Source organism: Phoxinus phoxinus, assembly GCF_949152265.1.
Source record: "Phoxinus phoxinus genome assembly, chromosome: 13".
Lineage (NCBI taxonomy): Eukaryota > Metazoa > Chordata > Actinopteri > Cypriniformes > Leuciscidae > Phoxinus > Phoxinus phoxinus.
Window position 1 is genome coordinate 3,542,096 of NC_136888.1, and position 22,119 is coordinate 3,564,214.

At 38.0% G+C, this 22,119-nt stretch overlaps 1 protein-coding gene across 4 annotated transcripts in view; it reads left to right on the forward strand.

Annotated features, from left to right (window-relative positions):
- The window catches only part of fermt2 (FERM domain containing kindlin 2), an 81,368-nt gene that overhangs the window by 19,597 nt on the left and 39,652 nt on the right, over positions 1-22,119 (forward strand). For all 4 annotated transcript variants that reach the window (XM_079633072.1, XM_079633070.1, XM_079633073.1 and 1 more), the window contains exons 3-4: positions 8,956-9,189; positions 19,640-19,768. In XM_079633072.1, the coding sequence (XP_079489198.1) occupies positions 8,956-9,189; positions 19,640-19,768 (363 nt within the window). The remainder of the gene's footprint in view (positions 1-8,955; positions 9,190-19,639; positions 19,769-22,119) is intronic.

Consider the following 22,119-nt stretch of genomic DNA (forward strand, 5'->3'; position numbering starts at 1 on the left):
CTGATATTGGCAGTGAGCTGTCATGTACAGAGATATATCTCCAGAGCAAATACAGAGCGGTGACTCTCTCGTTGAATACTCAATCAACATCAGCCATCATGCAAACACACAACCGCCTAGCACGACTTGCCCCTCCCACAAGAAGCGGATTTCGCCTCGAATGCGCGTCTATTTCGCTTCAAACGCTCGCTTTATACGCTTTGGATTCGCTTTGGATTCAAAATGTTCCAGCGCCCAACTAGACGCCATATACGCGAATTTGACGCTCAATTCGCATTCGCTGTGAACGCAGCATTACACTACATTAACTCACTCTATAAACATTGTCTTTACTACCTTCCTGGGCCGGCAAGTTTCAATTACAACAGAAACCTATGGAGGAGTGAGACAGCACTCCGATTTAATCACACATATCTTCATTTGTGTCCCGAAGATGAAGGAAAGTCTGACGGGTTGAACAACATGAGGGAGAGTCATTACTGACAGAGTTTACATTTTTGGGTGAACTAACCCTTTAACTGTCACCTTTAATATGTTTGCTAATTTTTGTAAACAATTTACAGTTTCAGCTTTCAAATCCTGTCAATTTTATCATGAAATACGAACATTGAATGTAGTTTTGGCGTTCTTTAATGTGATCTGACAGACAGATCGCTCAATCAGCATTTCCACCTTGAAAACAGCTCGAGAACAATCATGTCACGTCAAATTTACCTCAGAAAAGCCATTTAATTGCTTATTTAGTTGTAATGTTCACAAATGTAATGTACTGTCATTAATGAAAGAAGCAGTGTTACGCTACGCAATCGATTGGACAGGAAGTGCATTTGTGATTCGCAGTGTTTTCTTCTTCCTGGACCCACGTCTGTGTGTTCATGGGTCTCAACACACACCCCTCTCTCTGCAGCGCTGGAGGTCTCCTGCACCCTTTAATGCGTCCTATTACTTAGCATGGATCCATTCTGTGACAGCATTACGTCATCCGCTGGCAGGCTGTATTTTTAGCCAAGAAATGCAATTGGCCGACAGCTAATTAAATTACAGCCCTCTATTTAGGCTGTGTGATGGATGATTCTCCCAGCACTCCCATCCGATGGCAGGACTGGGAAACCAGTCTCACTGGGGATCCTCTGGAAAAAGTGTGTGTGCGTTTGAATCTATGAGCGTGTTTATTCCATAGCTTGCGCATGACAACGTAATGACTCATATGTGGATGTCGGTCAAAGATGAAATCATACTAGTCCCAAAAATGGACTGGCATTTCATTGAAATTCATCAGGGATGTTTGGCACAAGCTTGGCCGGAGACTTTAGGGGTCGAGCCACACACACACACACACACACACACACACACACTGCTCCACCCTTACAGGGAGCGTCTGCATCTGGCTTTATTCCCGTTCCCGTCACAGGAAGGAAAGACTACGGACATTATTTAACACATTAACATTTTTACTAGTATAAGTGCAATAATCCTTTTGTTTACACTTAGTAAATTAAAACTTAATAATGTAATTAATTTAACCCTCTGTTTTTGTTCCGCTAATTTTGACGCCGAGAGGATTTTAGTTTCCCCGAAAATGCTAGTAAAAGGAATAGTTCACTTAAAAATGTAAAATACACATTTTTTCATCATTTATTCGCCCTCAAGTTGTTTCAAACCTGTATGAATGTCTTTCTTCTGCTGAACACAAAGGAAGATATTTTGAAGAACGACCAGTACTTCCATAGTAGGGAAAATAAACACTGGAAGTCAATGGGGTCCAGAAACCGTTTGGTTTCTGACATTCTTCAAAATATCTTCCTTTGTGTTCAGCAGAAGAAAGACATTCATACAGGTTTGCAACAACTTGAGGGCGAACAAATTATGACAGAATTAAAATTTTTAAGTGAACTATCCCTTTAATGTTATTGCATTGGACTTAAACTTATTGATTTTGCTCACACAGGGTAGAACAGCTTCCCAAAAAAAGTGATTATTCTTTGTTTTTTCCTCTTTCTCTCGACCTTGTTATTAGTGCAGGGCAATATGGCCAAACAATCTTGGACATGACTTCTTTCTTTGATAAGTCCATCTCGTGAGGAAGTTTATTTTAATCTTTACATCTCCTAATAATCTTTTAATCGCTCCTCACCGCGCATCTTCCTGTACAACATCCTCAAAACTACAGGGCAGAAGAGCAGCGTACAGGATTGTGCTTCTCTTTTGATTATTTCTGTTAATTGGCAATGTTGGCTAAAAGCTTTTGGCTCGTTATAACTAGAGCTGTGCGATTCTGAATAAAATGAGAATCAAACATTTTTTGTTTCAAATAGAGATCACGATTCTCCCACGATCCTGAACAGACAACTAAACCAAATAACATGTAATTTACTAGATGTTCAGACTAAATGTAAATTGCTGCAGTCTATTAAAAAGTAGTGAAATTTAACGAATTCTTTTTAATTACTGATTAAATGACTCAATTATATACTTCACTTGTTTTATTACTGGATGAATCTGCGTTTTTGAACGAATCTTCTGTATGAATGATTCAATGACAAATACATTTAGTTAACAGTCACTCGGTGTAGTTGATGCAATCGTTATTTGAAGCGCCACGTTACTTTCGAAAGGTGATTTGCTCTATTTTGCATATACCGTATTTTCCGGACTATAAGTCGCATCAGTCAAAAAATGCGTCATGAAGAGGAAAAAAAACCATGCATAACTCGCACTGGACTATAAGTCGCATTTATGTCTAAATTTATTTCACAAAATCCAAGACCAAGAACAGACATTTAATCTGGAAAGTTTATTCAGCTCCACAACAGCACACATAACATACTGGGAGGCTGAATAGGCTAAATTAACATTAGCCAGCGAGTCCAACAAGTTACCGGTAAGCAAGTTCACCAAGCTCCCGATCTCACTCCTCAACACTGAATCCATTGAGTTCTTCCTCGGTGTCGCTTCTGAACGACTCCGCTAACTAGAGCGCCCTCTCGCGGCTGTAGACGGTAATGTTTTCTCTTGGTTCATCTCAGTCAGAATTAATTTTGATAATAAAGTCGCACCTGACTATAAGTCGCAGGACGAGCCAAACTATGAAAAAAGACTTATAGTCCGGAAAATACAGTACACAAACTATAAACTTTTATCCAAGTACTTCTGATATAATTTGATTATTTGTGACAGAAATAATGATACTGTGGTTGAACAACTGGCCAGAACGCAGATCTGAATGCTCTGCTGTGACTGGACCTAATGGTTAACAGACACGTGCGAATCATTGAGATCGCGTGGGTGTTTGAATCGAGATTGCCATCTTTTAACGATTAATCGTGCAGCATCTCTAACTTATGCAGTATGATTGTAGACTGTGATTGAGAATTTAACATGTTCTGTTGTCTTGTGCCCTGTGTTATGTTGTCATGGAGCTGGACGCCACGGTTGGCTAATGAATTTGTAGGGTGTGGAGGAGAAAAACTGAGTCAGTGCGTTTCTGTCTGTAGAAAAACGGTCACAGCTGTGACAGAAGTGGACATAAGATTCGAGAGATGTGCTGAGAAATGGATGGTCACATTCATAAAGTCTTAAAGGGACATTGTGTAGGAATTTCTCTTCATCTAGCGATGAAATTATATTTTGCATTCAAACGAATAGTGCTCTCTAGCGCCTCGCTTTTTTCAAATGCGTGTTGCATCTACGGTAGCCGTTATGTACCAAAAAGCTATGACAACATGTCTTCCAATAGCACTTCATCGAGTTTTCCTTCGGGTGAACTGGTTAGTTATTTCAAACAAACTGCAACTTGACACAACGAACAAATGAATGTTACAGTGTGAATTACTGACTGTGAAAAACATGAACTATTGTAATTAGTAGTTATCAGTGTTTCCGCTACATTCATTCAGCCGTGGTGGGCCGCCACACCAAAAATCCTCCCGCCACGGCTGCAGCTTCTCAGTGAGGTCCGATATTGTGCATACTATTGTGTTATTGTTAAGCCCCACTAAAGGCATAAAAAAACATTGTAAAGCACCATAAAGTTTTCGTACACTATATTCCAAGACTTCTAAAGTCATTCGATAGCATAATGTGAGGTAAAAATTAATATTTAAGTCGTTAAGTTAAAGTTAATGGAAACTCATCTCTCTTCAGTCATTCTCCATTCAGAACTCAAACAGCGCGTCGCGTTCGGTTACGAGTAACTAAAGTGTTACCGTTTTTTCTTTTTTTAGAAATAAACATTTTGACTCATAATACTTTCTAGTAATACTAATACTTTACAAAAAATAAACCTGAACTCATGTTTTATTCTTATTTGGACAAAAAATAAAATGTTCTAGTGTTTGAACCAAAAAATGTAAATCATACAGAAAGCAAAAGAAAACACAATCTTCTAAATTTTCAAACTACTAACTTTCATAGTCACACAAACACAAGGAGAAACTGGATAGTGGGCGGCCGAGTGGAGAACGCTTTCTTTTGTCTGCTCGCATGCATACCTGTCCACCGGGCCACCCGACACTCACTCAAGGCCCGGGACAATTTGATTGCGTAATTGACCGTTTGCAAAGACCCGCCCCCTTTAGTTACTGTTGCTATGGCCGTTTCTCAATATGCGTTCTTGTCTGTACTTGTGTTCTTGTGGACTTGTGAAACGTCATCAGTCGCTGCCCAAGTACTGTCCCAATTCAAAAGTTCACATCTAGCCAAGTCCAGTTCAAATCCCCGGATGTGTTCTTGATCCGCCCCTTTTACCGAGGAGGATGCATGTAGAGGTGACTTGTGCAAACTTGAGACAGACAGGTATCCCAGAATGCATCTCGTCCCATTAGCAAGCGTCAATGGCAGAGGAGAAAACCCGCGTAATATCAAAATACTACTGTTATCGTGTCACGAAATGTAATTCTAAGAGAGTTTCAGTCGAGAATGTAGTTGTCTAAAGCTCAAATCTGTGGTTTATTTATAAAGATAGCGCCTATTTGAAAAATGTATCTGACGTTTTCGGAGTTGTGAGATCCAGGCGATCACCGGGCGCTCAGCGCTCAATAACCCCGACTGGACCAGCTTTTCCTCGGCTAGTGCTTCTGATGTCTGCCGCTGGCTCTGGTGTCTCTAGTCTAGCGGTTAAACGTGAGATATAATTCGTCTTGTGTATATCTAACGGGCGATCTTTGGTCTCATTAATCTATCATTTGTTCCATGGCAAATCGTTTTGGCTGAGGGCAAAGTGAAGTTTCATAATTTTATATATTTAGACTATTTAACTTGAGCTATAGGCTATTTTAAACTGACTTATGTTTGACTGAATTGTTTGCTTTATTTATTTTTATTTACTTATACTTTTATACTGGATATCAGATCATTAAAACTGACATTTAACAAAAGAGTCAGGGTTGTGTAATTTTATTTTAGGCTATATATTTTAAAATATATATAATATTTTTTTATATTTATTTTATTATACATTCTCTTCACTGTACATGTATAATAAAATTAAAATAAAATGACACAACCCCGTCTGTTTTTTAAATATCAGTTTTAATGTTCAATAATGTTTAATATTTTTAAAATGAAAGCAAAAAGAAGCAGGGTTGCGTTTTATTTCGTGTTGTTATGCAGTGAAGATAATCAATGTACACGTTGCCTGAACCACATTTGTGTGGCCATTTAATGTGTTTAAGATTTTTTTTTTAAATGAAAAGAAGCAGTGTTGTTTTATACCATATTTCGTTTTATTGTTGCCTAAAATATACATAAAGAGATAACCGGAGCCAGAGCGTGCTGAGTGACGCGATCAAGAACGCCGCTGTCCCATTTGCAGAATAACCGGACTTGCATCCTCTCGTCCTCGGGAGTTCGTTCTCCTAAGTTGAACTTGGCAAGTCTGAACTACCAAGGACGCAAGTCCGAAGTTTGCGTACTTGGTATTGAGAAACGGCCTATGTCCGACAAGCCACGCCTCTCTCACGTGTTCTCACAGTGAAAAATACATCGCAGAGCAGAGAGACACTGACAACACACTGACAGACACAGACCAGGTTATTTTTGATATTAAACAAAGTCTCACCTTTCAAATTTGGTCATTTTTAAAAGAAATTTAAACAATAAATACTGTTTTGTGGCTCTTTAATGTGTCTGTCAAATCGCTGTAGAGCATCTGATGAACCAATCATCTCTTCCTTTCTCTTAGTTCATTTATCGCATCAAATAAACATGAATGAACATCAGAAGGAATGTTGTTTTAACGTGGAAAGACGTCAGTACACTCCAACTAAACTCAACTAAAAATGGCGGATTCGGCGGATGGCGCATTATGATTGGTCAGATCGCCTGTCAATCAAACTCCCTGCGAAGGGTCAATCATTTATCAGAAGGAATTCGGATTGAATCGTGAAATTTGTGTCAATACCTACCCAGCCCTAATTATTATTGTCACTTAGCATTTGTGTCTGTCAAGATTTTGTATAGATTTCCCCATCCATAAATAGGCTATATCGATACTAAAATATTTGAAACTGTTTCAATACTCATTTCGCTCTCTCTCCAACAGCAAGTTGACACACCACAGCGTATGTATTTTATTTAAAGTCCCCCTGTAGTCAATGATTTTATCCCTTAAAAGTGAACTCATCTTTGATCACCAAAATTGCTTATTTAAAAGTTTTTTTACTCGCTCAACTTACTGAGGTAAACGCTGCACAATGGTGTCGCTCTCTACGTCAGACACATAACGGTAATTAATATGATTAGCCTTTTGTTTGACTACATTATCAAACAGCTAATAATGTGTTGCTAATGTTACACAAACCATGTTCCCGTTCGCATCTCAGTCTGCCTTCAAACAATCATCAGAAACGCTTTGAACGACTCAGAACGTCAGTGGAGAAAAGCATATAGTTCATCATCATATACATCATACAACCGCCGCTATATTGCTAAATCTACCCGATTTTTCATATCAACAGAACAATATTGTCTAATTGTTATTGAATCATTTATTAATGAGAATGTAGTATTGTATGATGCTTATGAAATAAAAGTCAGAAAGATGTGATGTGATGAAGTGTATGATTTAACTTACTTTTCACGATGGTCTAGTGTTAATAAAATTGCAATATATTGTAATATCGAAATTGGCAAATAAATCGCAATACATATCGTATGATCGGCACCCAAATATCGTGATAGTATTGAATCAGGAGACCAGTGTATCGTCCCAGCCCTACTGTGTACATTGTAATTTGTTTATTTTGTTAATGTGTCTAGTGTGTGTCCTATGCTACCATGCTATACCGATTGCACATGTGTTCATGGTGTTGTGACCATAAAGTGATTTGATTTGTAGTTTTCCACCAAAACAAAAGCATAAGGGTTTAACTCTTGCAAGTGAAGGACTTCTTTCAAGAGACGGCAGAGTTTCAGACAGTTGATATGAAAATAGCCTACTTTGACTACTAGGGTCAAATGTAAATTAACTTGGATACTGTTAACATGTTATGCCCTTAATGTTGTGCCAATATTTCCCCGTGGTGTTTTTCAAGGTAAATATAAGTGGAGAGCCCTGATTGGCGCATGTAGTATGTCACCTGATTAGTATGAATTCGCCTTTGGCTAAGCCACGCCCTAGAATGTAGATTGACCAATCACAGCGCAGCCAAGAACGAGCCCCACAGCGGTCCGACACTTTCTCACGGCGCTCCATTGACTTTAACACAGGCGTCTCATATTTTTGGTCTCGGCAGGCTATCACCGTCGTAGTTTTATCAAAAATATGGTTAAGCGTTGTGCCTGGGGCATTTGTAACACAGATACGCGTTTCCCAGAGAGGTTGGAGAGGGGTGTCCGTTTTTTCCCCTTCCCAAAACCGAAGTCAAATCCTGACAAGTGTCCTCTTTAGATTAAACTGTGTGGACGTCCTCAGTCAGCGAAACCCCTCAAGATCAACAACACACTTTTGTGTTCTAAGATACATTTAGCTTTTAACCTTACTGTGAGTTACACTAGTTAGACAGTTGTATAGGTTATGATTTCGGTTCTCTACCGTAATTGTTGATACGCTAGCACACGCTGCTAATAAATACAACTTTATACTCACGTAGTCCGTTTGCTTTGTAAAAACGATTATAGAAGTGAATAGAGACCTATACCTTTGCATGAACAGTTATATTTGATATTGATATAGTGAGTCCCAGCCTCCGTCTCCATTAGGATATGCGGTGGTTCATTTTTGACTGTGACCGTTATGCTATTGCCTCTATTTGGATGCCTTGTTGCTTGCGTTTCGCCGGTATGTCTTGAATAAAGCCTTCGAACGCACACTGCAGCCCCTTTTGCCTACTTCTATCGGACACTTTATTTGCTGCTTTATAAAAGTTTGATAAAGTTTCAGCAGGAAGAGCCGTCACAGCATAAGCCATGTTGATACCAAACCAGAGCCCAGATGAAGTTGACGGACGTAGCAACGGTAACTAAGGGGGGCGGGGCTTAGCCAAAGGTGAATTGGATTCTTCTTCTGTAGCTCCACAAATGCCCGCAGCTTGAGTTGTTTGTGTGCATCTGTTAGAGGAAAAGCTGGTTTAGAGTATCAGACAATGTGAAACTGGAACAAAGAGAAAGGGCTGACCCTGATCTCCTGCCTCACACACACACACACACACACACACACACACACCTCTCAGCGCTTCACCTCCAACTGCTCCTATTTTCGGCCTGTGTGCACGAGCCTCCCGACGAATGCTTTCATCCAGGCCAGAACGCAAGCCTCCACTTCAGCTTCACACAAACACGTCTGACACGTAACCACGTTTCTCTTTAGTTGACCTCTCTTTCAACTCTATTGCGTTGCTTGATGTGCAGGACAAATTAGACGCCAGTTTTAGCTTGGCTACTTTTCATCCCCCGAGTGCTTATCAATGTGATTCCTAACCTTGTCATATCTCTCTCTCTCTCTCGATCTTTATGCAGATGTGAAGAAGGACTGGTCAGATCACGCACTGTGGTGGGAAAAGAAGAAGACCTGGCTCCTAAAGACCCACTGGACGCTTGATAAATATGGCATTCAGGCCGACGCCAGGCTTCTCTTCACTCCACAACACAAGCTTCTGCGACTTCAGCTGCCCAACATGAAGCACATGAGGGTGAAAGTCAACTTCTCGGACCGTGTCTTCAAGGCCGTGTCCGACATCTGCAAAACCTTCAGTGAGTGCCTTCCCTAAAATAAACTCCATTAGCCTAACTCAATATTCCCTCTGGTCGTGAAGAACAGCACGTCATGATAATTGTGTTATTTTGATATACATTAGGGCACATTCAGCCTTTAATGCTGAGAATAGATGTGGGGTTTGGATGGAGAGACGGTGTTGAATCAGAATACAGTGGCAGCTTGACGGCTCCATGAAATGGATTGAAAACACAATTGTTTTCATGCGTTGATGTATTTTTTCTACCTATCCAAGGGCTTGCGTTTATTTTTCGTAACCCAGCACAATCATTGCTTGGAATTATATGTTAGTAGGGATGGGACGGTATGAAAATGTCATATCACAACGATTGTAGTGACCAAAATTATCGTGATTATCAATATTATCATGGTTTGTTAAAACGAGATGAAAGTGTTCAAAAATAACTGATGCTCACACTGAAAACATTTCAACAAGTTTTATATTTGAAAATCAACAAACAACAAATAAAACAAGCAGCTCTATGCACTTTTTTAAGCAAGATTCTATTCTGTGGCATTTCCTTTCTTATAATGACCGTCGTCATAGCAACGCATTATAACACAGCGCACATCCATGCATCAACGGACGCGCGCTCTCGTTCATTCAAATATATTGTTTGAATAATATTGTTGTGATCATCTTGTCTGGACGATTGTTTTGTACGCTGAACAAAATCGATTTATAAACAGGTAAGATTTAAAACATTAATCTCAATTCAATATGTCTCCGTAATTATGTGGTTAAAAAAAAAAAATCGGTCTAATAAGTGTAACTCATTTAACTTTCGCTTGAAGACGAAAGCAATCTGAGCCAACGGACATAAGTTTAATTGTTTTGCTAATACCTCTCAAAATGAATGGCGGGTTAACCTGGAGCAGAAACTAGGTGTAATGCATATTTCAGAACTGTCCAAAACGCATTAAAATACAGACGAAGCCTTGATGTTTGCTCAGAATTATAAAGTAATATAGTGAAACTACAAAGAAAACCACAATAACAAATGTTGATCCATTTAGTTCAGTTGCCTTATGAAAGCAAACTGAAACTAGAAGAAATTGCAACATTGTAAAATTTTGTTCTTGAAGCTCCGCCCCCTTTGCCGAGAGGGATCTCCTTTGCATTTAAAGGGACAGACACAAAAATGGCGTGTTTTTCCTCCCCCTCAAAAAGGGCCAACTTTAACATGCTATATACAAATATCTGTGGGGTATTTTGAACTAAAACTTCACACACACACTCCGGGGACGTCAGAGACTTATTTTACATCTTGTGAAAAGGGGCATTATACCACCCCATTAATCTGTGTTTACTTTGGGGGGGAAAAAAGCTCCCAAAAAAGCTATTTACTCCAATTTACAATATTGTATAATGCATTATGCAACAGTGCACATTTCAAGCAGTAGTGTGCTATGTTGTTGGGAGCAGGGTTACTGATATAAAGCCAGTATAGATCAATGATGACAATCGATTTGAAGACAGTATAACATGAACAGCATTGCTGAACAAAAAAAAAAAAAAAAAAACATAATATACATAATATTTATCAAGTCATTTGAAATTAATTTGAGAATTAATCAATTTGGTAAAAAAATTTTTTAACTTTATTTGATGTTTTTGCAAAATGTCAGTGATTCTGCTCTATAATCCCATTTGAGTAGTTTCACAAATATAACTTATTACATAATACAACATCTGTTGGCAAGTAGGCCTAGTATAGTGATAACATCACTTATAATGTTTGGAAGCCATGTTATTTACTACTGTAGTTGACTGCAGTTATTCTGAGGCCATAATGCCATAGCACCGCTATCTGATAAATGAACCACATTTCTTGCTCTTTATTATTTGTTAAACACACTGCGCTGCCATGATTGGTCTTTCTTAGCCTAACTGAGACCGAGCATGTCCTTGAACTGCTCCAAATCTTGTTTTTATAAACGATTCTTATCAATGTAACTGGCAGTGTAACTTCTGTTGTGTCCATTTATGGAAAGCAAGGCCTTATGAACGGCACTTAGAGGTTGAATCCTCTCGCTTTCAACCAGGAGAGAAGTCTGATGACCTCCTCTCTCAAATTTATTTCTATTTATCATATCTTGGTCTCTCTCTCTCTCTCTCTCTCTCGCTCGCTCGCTCTCTGTCTCTCGCTCTCTCGCTCGCTCGCTCTCTCTCTCTCTCTCTCTCTCGCTCGCTCGCTCTCTGTCTCTCGCTCTCTCTCTCGCTCGCTCGCTCTCGCTCTCTCTCTCTCTCTCTCTCTCTCTCTCTCTCTCTCTCTCTCTCTCTCTCTCTCTCTCTCTCTCTCTCTCTCACACACAAAATAGCATGCTGGTATTTACTTTGTTTATTATTACTTGAATACTTTGCTAGAAACATATTTTTTGATATCTTCTAATGGATTTTTGTTTATTTTTATTGATTTTCAAACTGAAAAATAACCAGCTAATGGGGGTGGGACCATGAGTCATTTTTACTTCATGATAACAAAAAACAGTATATCACAATAAAATTTTTTTTTAATTAAATGGCCAGTTGTAGTCTAATAATTGTATCCCGTTAAAACTCATTTTTGATAATTTTTGTAATGTTTTTTTCCTTGAAAAAAAATTCTTCATGCCTTAAAATATCTTGTAACTCAACACCCTTGCCTCATTTAGTATGCTCGGTTCTATGAATATGCAAATGAGCCCCGCCTCCACTCCCTCACTCACTCCGAGATCCACTGGTTGACGATCACACGTTGATCTGATTGGTTACAAGGTAGTGTGTGACGTCAGAAACACCAGCGATTTCAAACTGTGTTTTTGAGACTGTCTTTGTTAAGAAGAGAAAATACTCAGCAATGCTGTCCACTTATGAACTTACACATGGTGTGTGTTAAAGCAGATTAAAAACACCACGTAGACACATAAACAACATTAAAAGCTGGATTTTCACCACGAGGGACTTTAACCGTGATGATATGGTAACATATTGTACTGAAGTAGCCTGCTTTTAAATGAAAATTTATCTAGCCTAATGTAAAAGTTCTTCTTTGGCAAAACTGCATTTCCTAATATCCTAAACACAGGCTTTACTCCCTCAAACTTATATTAGACTGCCACTGTCTCTGCAACTTCCCGAACACAAACACAAGATATGAAATGCATTCAGCCCAAGCAAAGGCTTCATTAGTGTGTCATAGGGGTGTAACAATATATCGTAATACAAAAATGCAACAATATGTATCGTAGATAATGACAATATGTATTGTGATTAATTCACCCAAAATAAAAATTACTGTGTGAGAAAAAAATCAAGTTTACTGAGTTTTAGTGTCAGCACTACATTAAACTACTCATTAAACTACTACCTATTCATTTATACCCACAATGTAATGTAAAATGTAGCATTTTAATCAACAGCAAATTTGTTGTTTACCTTTTACCATATGTCTTGGAGTATCGCAATAATATTGTATCGTCAATTCAGTATCGTGATATGTATCGAATCGTGACATGAGGGTATCGTTACACTGCTTCTGTGTCATATACAGCGCTTCTTCACAGCCCGTTACATCTCACACACCCAACACTTTATCCGGCCTGGTGAACTATTTAATTAAAACGCCGCCACAAGGTTTGTTTTCCTTTATTGGTTTTCCCTGAATAGATGTATATTGTTGTTGAAAATAAAATTAAAAAGAGTGACGCATGATCATTGCGTTTTACAGTGAAATGAGAGTTCAGTGTCTATATTGAAATCAACACATTAATGATTTACCCCCATCCGCTCGCGACCTAACGCAAATAATTGGAATGTTATTTTTTTATTACTCGCATTTTGGATTATCTGTGGATATTGATTAGTATGCAAATTGGGATGCACCAATAGGAGGGCTGGGAATCGAATACTAGAGGTCAGGAATCGGATACTTGTTATAAAATAAAAAAATGTATTCCTTTGTGAGCATTTCAATGTGACTTTAAACCATTAAAGCGTGACTTTTCTGTGTACACGCAGCTATATTGGATCCGCGCAATAATATTAGCCTAATATTCCCGCTGGCGCCTCTATAATAACACTAATCAAACAACAGAAGCATGCATGAACAATATGGCATCATAGATGTGCATTAAAGGATTAGTTCACTTTCAAAAAATGTTTTGCTGATAATTTACTCTCCCTGACTTTCTTCAGTCGAAAAGAAATGAAGGTTTTTGAGGAAAACATTGCAGGATGTTTCTCCATATAATGGACTTCAGTGGCAACCGACGGGTCGAAGGTCCAAATGTGGTTTTCAGTGCAGCTTCAAAGTCTCGACACGATCCCAGTCGAGGAATAAGAGTCTTATCTAGACAAACCATCGGCCATTTACTAAAAAGAAATAAAGATTATAGGGCTGCAACAACGAATCGATAAAATCGATAAAAATCGATTATTAAAATAGTTGGCAACGAATTTCATTATCGATTCGTTGTGTCGCGCGACACGGAGATGTAAAAAAAATGTGCGTATATTCTGTGCTATTGTTAAGCCCCACAAAAGGGACAAAAACATTATAAAGCATCGTAAAGTTGTCCTGCACTATATCATAAGTGTTCGGAAGCCATTATATAGTATAATGTGAGATAGAAATTAATATTTAAGTCATTAAATTCAAGATCACTTTTCCCTCCGCTGCGGCTGTCAGTCATTCTCCATTCAGCATCAAGCAGCGCGTCGCGTTCGGTTACGAGTCAACACGATGAACAACTCTCTCCAAGATGATTCAATGTTACTATAATTATACTTGATCTGTAGATAAAGGTCTATGGTTTTGCATTAAACAACTTTATCTTGCTGGACTTTATTGCTGCATCATGTTACCGGGTTTCTCTCAACACTGGAGTAGAGTCAGAGCACTAACTGTTCTTCACGCGCACAGTAACTGACATTTAAAACTGTTAAAAGAAAATGCTCAATAAACTATTGCATAGATAGATAGATGCTGTGTATAATACACTACGCATCAATATGCCTTTCCTTTGTGATTTTAACTTTTCAATGCAGACTCGAAGCACTGCGCGCTGTGACTCGTGTTGCTTCAAGCGCATCATTCTCCGCTCGCGATGCGCATAAGCGCTGTGTGCCGCACTGTACTGGGGCCGTTTCATATCATAATACAGCGACGCAATGAACGATTATTAATAGCCTTTATAGTTCTGTACTATCCATCATGTTGCTGCCTCATTAAACCGATGTGCTATACATTTAAAACATGTCTCAATTTTATAGTAGGCTATAAAATAATTAATCTTTTTGATTTTTGTTATCTTGTTTTTCATGAATGTATTTTACAACAATACAAAGAGCAATGTGTAACGTTTTACCAAATTTAGTGTTACACTTATTCTCATATTTGTTCCTCTCTAAATGTTTTTTCATGTTCAGATTTAATACAATTATTGTGCACTTGTGATTTTTCTAGACTAAATTGTATGCTTAATTATCCACTATTCTAGTTTATAATAGCATTTATGGTCTTTTTTTTAATGAAGTTGTCTGTATTAAGTAGATTGTGTTTAACACACAAAATAGTGATTATCAGTTCAACAAACATAGTTCTAGAAATTCTACTTGATTTAAAAAAAAAAACTGCCCTGGTATCGGATTGGTATCGGTATCGGTCGATACTCAGGATTTTTGGTATCGGATCGGATCGGTTCTGAAAAAATGGTATCGGTGCATCCTATCAAGGAGCGACCTGTTTGTGCACTTTCTGAAGATTTTTTTGCACTGTGAATTTGCACTGTCAGTTCTGTTTTTGAATAAAGGGTTGGGAATGAATGCTTTTTTTATATATATATTTTTATCCGATTAATCGATTAATCGGAAAAATAATCGACAGATTAATCGATTATTAAAATAATCGTTAGTTGCAGCCCTAAAAGATTATATACTTTTTATCCACAAATGCCCGTCTTGTACCGTCTCTGAGACGCATTACGTCATCACGTTGGAAAGGTCACGCAAGACGTGTTTACAAAGCGAACGAGCAAAGACTAATACACGTACCGATAATGATATGCACACGTAAGGACCATTTTAAACAATGAACTGACACAAATACTAGGACTGGGCAAAAAAATCTATTTTTCGATTAATCGTTTCTTAAAATGTGGTCGATTCAAAATCGATTCTCAAAGGCAAAATTTTTATTTTTTTCCATATTTATTTATCCATCACCCAAAAGCCAGTATTAGTTTTCCTCCACTGTTCATAGGCTTGCAGCCTCCATGTTACAGCGAATGCTGTGAGATTTGATGTTAGTTTTCTCTTAAACATAAAATAACCTGATCCTGATTGATCAAGGCATGCGACTGTTCTGACTTGTCTAATTTTCAGCATCAATTTTTCATCTTGCATCAAAATCCTGTCCATTTATTATATGCATTTGAAGTTGGGTTTTAATGTACCCAAGAGTGCCTAAAATAAAAAGAGTTTAATATACAGGTTTGTGGCTCTATTTCTTTTTAAACTTAAACTTTTCTCTCGTAAACTTATGTTCACCGTTTAAAAATAAATAAATATAGGATTTGTATTACATCTATATTCATGGAGTCGAATCGGGAATCGAAATCGAATTTAGAATCGAAATTGAATCGAAATCGAATCGAATTCAGAGCTTGCGAATCGAAATCGAATCGAATTCAGAGCTTGCGAATCGAAATCGAATCGAATTGAAACATCTGAATCGATACCCAGCCCTAACAAATACATATAAATAGGTGTCATTCAACATGCATACATCACACTTGTAAACACTGGGTCAGTTCTTCCGACTACCTCACGCGTGACCTTTCCAATGTGATGGCGTAATGTAGGGCTGCAACTAACGATTATTTTAATAATCGATTAATCTGACAATTATTTTTCCGATTAATCGGATAAAAATAAAAAGCATTCATTTCCAACCCTTTATTCAAAAACAGAACTGACAGTGCAAATTCACAGTGCAAAAAAATCTTCAGAAAGTGCACAAACGGGCTCGGCTCCTTGAACATCCCTGAGCTGTTAAAGTAATACTTTTTATTTATTTATTGACTAACACAAAAAACATACACATGTGCTTTACATCTGCCAAATATATAGGACTTTTTTTAAAATAAAGTGCACAAAAAGATGTATATTTTTGTTTAAGGGACCTGAGCTGTCAGAACAATAAATCATTTTTAAAAAATAAAGAAAAATACAAATCAGAAAACTTAACAGGATTTGTTTAAACGTCAGAACTTGTTCTCCACACTACACACACACACACACACTCACAGACGCACACACTCACAGACGCACACACTCACAGACGCACAAATTCTCACACTCACAGACGCACACACTCACAAAAAAATACAATGGATTGACCACCTCGTATGGTGTGTATTTTGCAGCTCATCCTTTCCGAGCATATAGTGAAGTTTCTCTGAGTCATTTAGACTTAGAGTAAAGAATGAAAAATTCAGTGCTGCTCGGACACACTCGGTCTCTCTTGCGCGCAAATAGACTCGGTCTCTATCGTGCGCTCTCAGAGGCACTCGGTCTCTCTCGCGCGCAGACACTCGCGCGCAAACACACTCTATATCGCGCGCTCTCGGGTCTCTCTTGCGCGTGCAGACACTCTCGCGCGCAAACACACGTGTCTCAAGCGCAGTGTCGCTCGCGGAGTTCGCTTCGCTTTTGTCCAATCCGGCGCCTGATAGCTCTGCGCTCAACTAAATAGATTTTTTTTTTTTAAACATCTCCGAATCGATAATGAAATTCGTTGACAACTATTTTGATAATCGATTTTTTTAATCGATTCGTTGTTGCAGCCCTAGCATAATGCGTGGCGCATCTCAGACATAGTCAAAGACACTCAAGATACTCAAGATGGGCATTTGTGGATAAAAAGTATATAATCTTTATTTATTTTTAGTAAATGACCGATCGCTTCGCTAGATAAGACTCTTATTCCTCGGCTGGATCGTGTCGAGACTTTGAAGCTGCACTGAAACCCACATTTAGACCTTTAAACTGTCGGTTGCCACTGAAGTCCATTATATGGAGAAACATCCTGCAATGTTTTCCTCAAAAACCTTCATTTCTTTTCGTCTGAAGAAAGACAGACATGGACATCTTGGATGACATCGGGGGAGAGTAAATTATCTGCAATTTTTTTTTTTTTTTTAAGTAAACTAGTCTAATCCTTTAATGTAAATGCAGATTCGCAATATTTGAATAAATGCAATATTTTTGCATTTACGTTGCAATTATTTGTCAAAGCTTTTACAGATACTTGTCTACTTTTACTTTAGGCCTTGGAAAATGGTTGTGAATACCTGTGATGTGACGTGTAGCTCCTGATTTAGTGTGTGTGGTCATCCAGAGGCCGTATCATTGTTCAACACTGACTTCATCTCTCTCTCTCTCTCTCTCTCTCTCTATCTCTCTATCTCTCTATCTCTCTCTCTCTCTCTCTCTCTCTCTCTCTATCTCTCTATCTCTCTCTCTCTCTCTCTCTCTCTCTCTCTCTCTCTCTCTCTATCTCTCTATCTCTCTATCTCTCTATCTCTCTCTCTCTCTCTCTCTCTCTCTCTCTCTCTCTCTCTCTCTCTCTCTCTCTCTCTCTCTCTCTCTCTCTCTCTCTCTCTCTCTCTCATGTGAGTGTGTTTGTTATTTGCCTCCTAAAGCAAGCGGACTGCACTTCTCCAAGCGCAACACAAGCACTGCCTGTCAGAGATGCAATCGAGGGATGCATGTGTGGTTTCTCAGTCAGAGCTTCTTGTGAGTTATGGATGTTTATTTGGGAGCGTTTGCTGAAGGATCTTCTGTTTGTTGATTGGAATTTGAGAGGAGTGTCTCCCTCACTCCCAGCTCTCCCGTGTCCCGCTGCAGCTCGCGCACACATGGCTGTAAAAGGGCAGACTCGGGGAGAGAGAGAACCACCATCTGGTAGTTCTTAAAACCTCTGGAATGCTTTTGCTTTAGTAACACAACTAAACAAGCCATTCCTGCCCCCAACACACACTCGCACTCCTCCGTCACACTCGTTTCCTGCAGGACTGTGGAAAATCCAGGTCGTCCTGCCATAATGCTCCAAGTAGTGGAGAATTAAAGTGCAAGAATTTCAATAAAAAGTCAGTTAATGCCAAAACTGTCGGTGATTCCTAAAATGTGCTTTATTATGTAAGCAAAATGTATACTTTTGGAGTCATTTTCTCGAGGTTTCTTTAGATCGCTGGTCTGCTTAGACATCTAATGTCACTGTTTACGGGATTTTGATCTTAAGCGGAAAACACAAAATTGCGGAATCCATAAAAATGGAATTTGCTGTTTAATGCGGAATGCATAGAATTATGCGGAATGCATAGAATTATGCGGAATGCATAGAATTTTGGATGAACAAATAAAAAGTAAAGCTGCACACTTGATCACATCACAATATATCAGTGTCTGTGAATATTAAAGCACAAAAAAGACTGCTATTTGAATATGAAATTTGCATGTTCAGTATTTAATAATACAAATAATAAAATAAACATTTAAAAGTCTATCGCACAATTGTTCTTGCATGTTTTAATTTGAACAGTAAACATATGTTGTGTAGCACTTTATTTTATTTTAATTTAGTTTAAATTATAAATTTTTTTAAATAAATATTTCATTAAAATATAAATGAAAATGTCAATGTTTTATACCTTACTTTTATTAACATCAGTTTTGATAATATATCTCATGTTAAATCATAAATCCAGAAATAATACAACTAATAACAAATACATTTTTATTTATAAAATAAATTTCATAGGGCCTTATTATTGGAAAAATGTAAGTAAGTTAATACATTTTATGAATTCATTAGACATGCTTTTTTAATTAACACATTTAAATTTAAATTAAGCAATTTAAAAAGAATCCATAAAAAAATAAACCAGAAGACAAAAAATTAAATTATTTTACAGGGCATAAAATTTGTACTTTTAATTAATTATTGTTAAATTGTACATGTTTGATGATTAATTAGACATGCCCTTTTATGACTAAAGTCATTTGACCATTAAAGCGTAAACAAATGGAATCTAGAGAAATTAAAACAAGAGTTAAAAGCTAAAATGGCTTTCGTGAAAATGGCTTTCACAGACTTGTTTGCTCTCCTCGGGCATAATTTGAGAACGACGTAATTTGTGTGAATTAATTCCCTGTGTTGTGCCAGTGCTCATGTGTTTAATTGCAGCATGTGAATGTGAATTATCGGCAATTGAAATCATTCCCTATTCTATTCATTCAGACACACTGTAATTCAGGCTTGTTTAATTAAGGTTTGCATTTAGACTTATTGAAACGTATCATTCCTTGTTTCTAAGTCTTGTGTGTTAGCTGGGGTATTGTGATGATGAGTTCACTTTAAATTACAACGAGTGCCTGTTCTGCAGACATCCGGCACCCCGAGGAGCTGTCCTTACTGCGCAAACCCCGCGACCCCAAGAAGAAGAAGAAGAAGCTGGAGGAGGCCGAGGAGGAGGCGCTGGAGCTGGAGGGACCTCTGCTCACTCCTGGATCAGGTACATCATCATCATCATCATGTGTCCTGGGACTAAACACACCTCTGAGGATGTTCATGCAGGAACCTCTCTGTCCAGTGAGACACGAGGACGCCTGAATAATGACTCAAACTCTCTGAGGTTTACTTTAGGATGTAGTTGTTTCCCAATCCTAGTGAGTTGCCTACATGCACCACATCATGGACCATAATAAATCATTGGTTCTCAGTGCTAGTTCACAACACTCACGGATTTTTGTAATCAAAAATCATGTCTAATCAATTGAAATCATGAAACAGTTTAAAAACTTAACAAAACATTTTTTCTCAAAGGTTTCCCCAAATTCTGTTTTATTTTTCCAAACTTTCATTTATATTTCTGGATTCTGTTTAAATTATAAATTCCAATTTTATAATGAAAAAGCACGTCTAATCAATTGAATTTGTTTTTAAAAAAAGTACAACAATGAAATGCCTTAATTTGGTTACAACCATTTAAAAATAAAATACATTTGAATTTAATCCATACATCCAGAAAAATTTAAATGGGTAACACAGAATTTCAGCAAAAATATATAATTATGATTTCTGCAATGAACTCATTGGGTCATTGGGTTTTCATAGGGCCGTGTGCAAATGTGAAATGTGTTATGGGTTCCATAAAAAAAGCATTGAAAACAACAATCATGAGTGGCCAAGCAACTCAACCTAAACTAATTTGATAGAGTTTGACATTAGAATAATATAATCGCACTCAAGCCACACATCTCGAGTTCATATGCGTAGCACAGGTGGGGTTGCATCACGCTCAAGTGCAGATTTGGGGTTAGTTCTAATCGCAAACCCAAAATACGCATAATGCAAAGTGACTTGTTTGTTGCTGGTTTGCAGCGTGGACAGAGTTTGATGGTTTAAAGCCCATGAAGCTCCATAATGTGTGGTTGAAGCGCAGGAAAACAAAAGGGTGGTTGTGTTGAAATGAGAAACGTGTGGGTTGCGAGTAGCATGTCATTTGCAGGCCTGCTGCGCTCGCTCTAACTTCGAAGCGTGAATGGTTTGGATTCCTCACATATTTGGTCACTCTGCCATTTTGAAAGCGAGCAGTCAGATGCATCCCCACACATGATGCGCTAAACCCGTTTAAGATGCACAGAGGACAGACTCCAGGTCTGCATGAATGGGGTCTATTGTCCCGGTGCAAGGCGTCCCCCATGCTAACTCTAAACGCCTGTGTCTAGGATCTGTTCTCCACTTGTTTCTTCAGTGCTACCACGTAACCTTACAATGACCCTCGTTACATTAGTGCAGGAGTGCTGATGTTTAGGGGCTTCTATAAAGACTGGGTTTTACAAGGGGTGCAACAATATATCGTGTCACAATATATCACAATACAAAAGTGCAACAATATGTATCGAGTAAAATTGTGTGAGAAAAAATTCAAGTTTTCAGAGTTTTAGTGTCAGCACTACATTAAAATACTTTATATAATGTTGAATATAATGTATAATAATGCAATGGGGGAATATTTGTGTGTCCTGATAATGACAAATGTCTGATATTACCAGTAAAAATTGACCTATACATTATTTTAAATATATCTAGTCGAGTGCAAGCATATTCATCTACAATAATTCTGTTTTCAGCTTCAAAATCATGAATATTGTTATTCTGGTGTCTCTATGGTCCTGTGCTTTGGGTTTCCAGCAACAAGTCCAAGCCTATTCATTTACACACACAATGTAATACCAAATTTAGCATTTTAATCAACAGTACCGTACATTTTTTCTGTGTGACCCTGGACCATAAAACCAGTCACATGGGTAATTTTTTTTTTAATTGAGATGTATATATCATCTGAAAGCTGAATAAATAATCTTTCCATTGATGTGTGGTTTGTTAGGATAGGACATTTGGTCGAGATACAACTATTGAAAATCTGGAATCTGAGGATGCAAAAAAATCTAAACATTGAGAAAATCTCCTTTAAAGTTGTGCATTTATGTTCACGATTGTGCTGCATTCACTCACAAAAATACATGTTTTATATATTTACGGTAGGACATTTACTAAATATCTTTATGGATCATGATCTTTACTTTAATATCATAATGATTTTTGGCATAAAAGAAAAATGGATAATTTTGACCCATACAATGTATAGTTGGCTATTGGCACAGATATACCCGTGCGACTCCAGACTGGGTTTGTGATCCAGGGTCACGTGTCGTGGAGTATCGCAATAATATCGTATCGTGATATCTATCGAATCGTGACACACGAGGATATCGTTACACCGCTAGTTTTTACTGCACTAAGGCTCTTAGAAATGAAATGGTAGCCATTCTGGGCCACAATGAGCCGAAGACCCGCCGC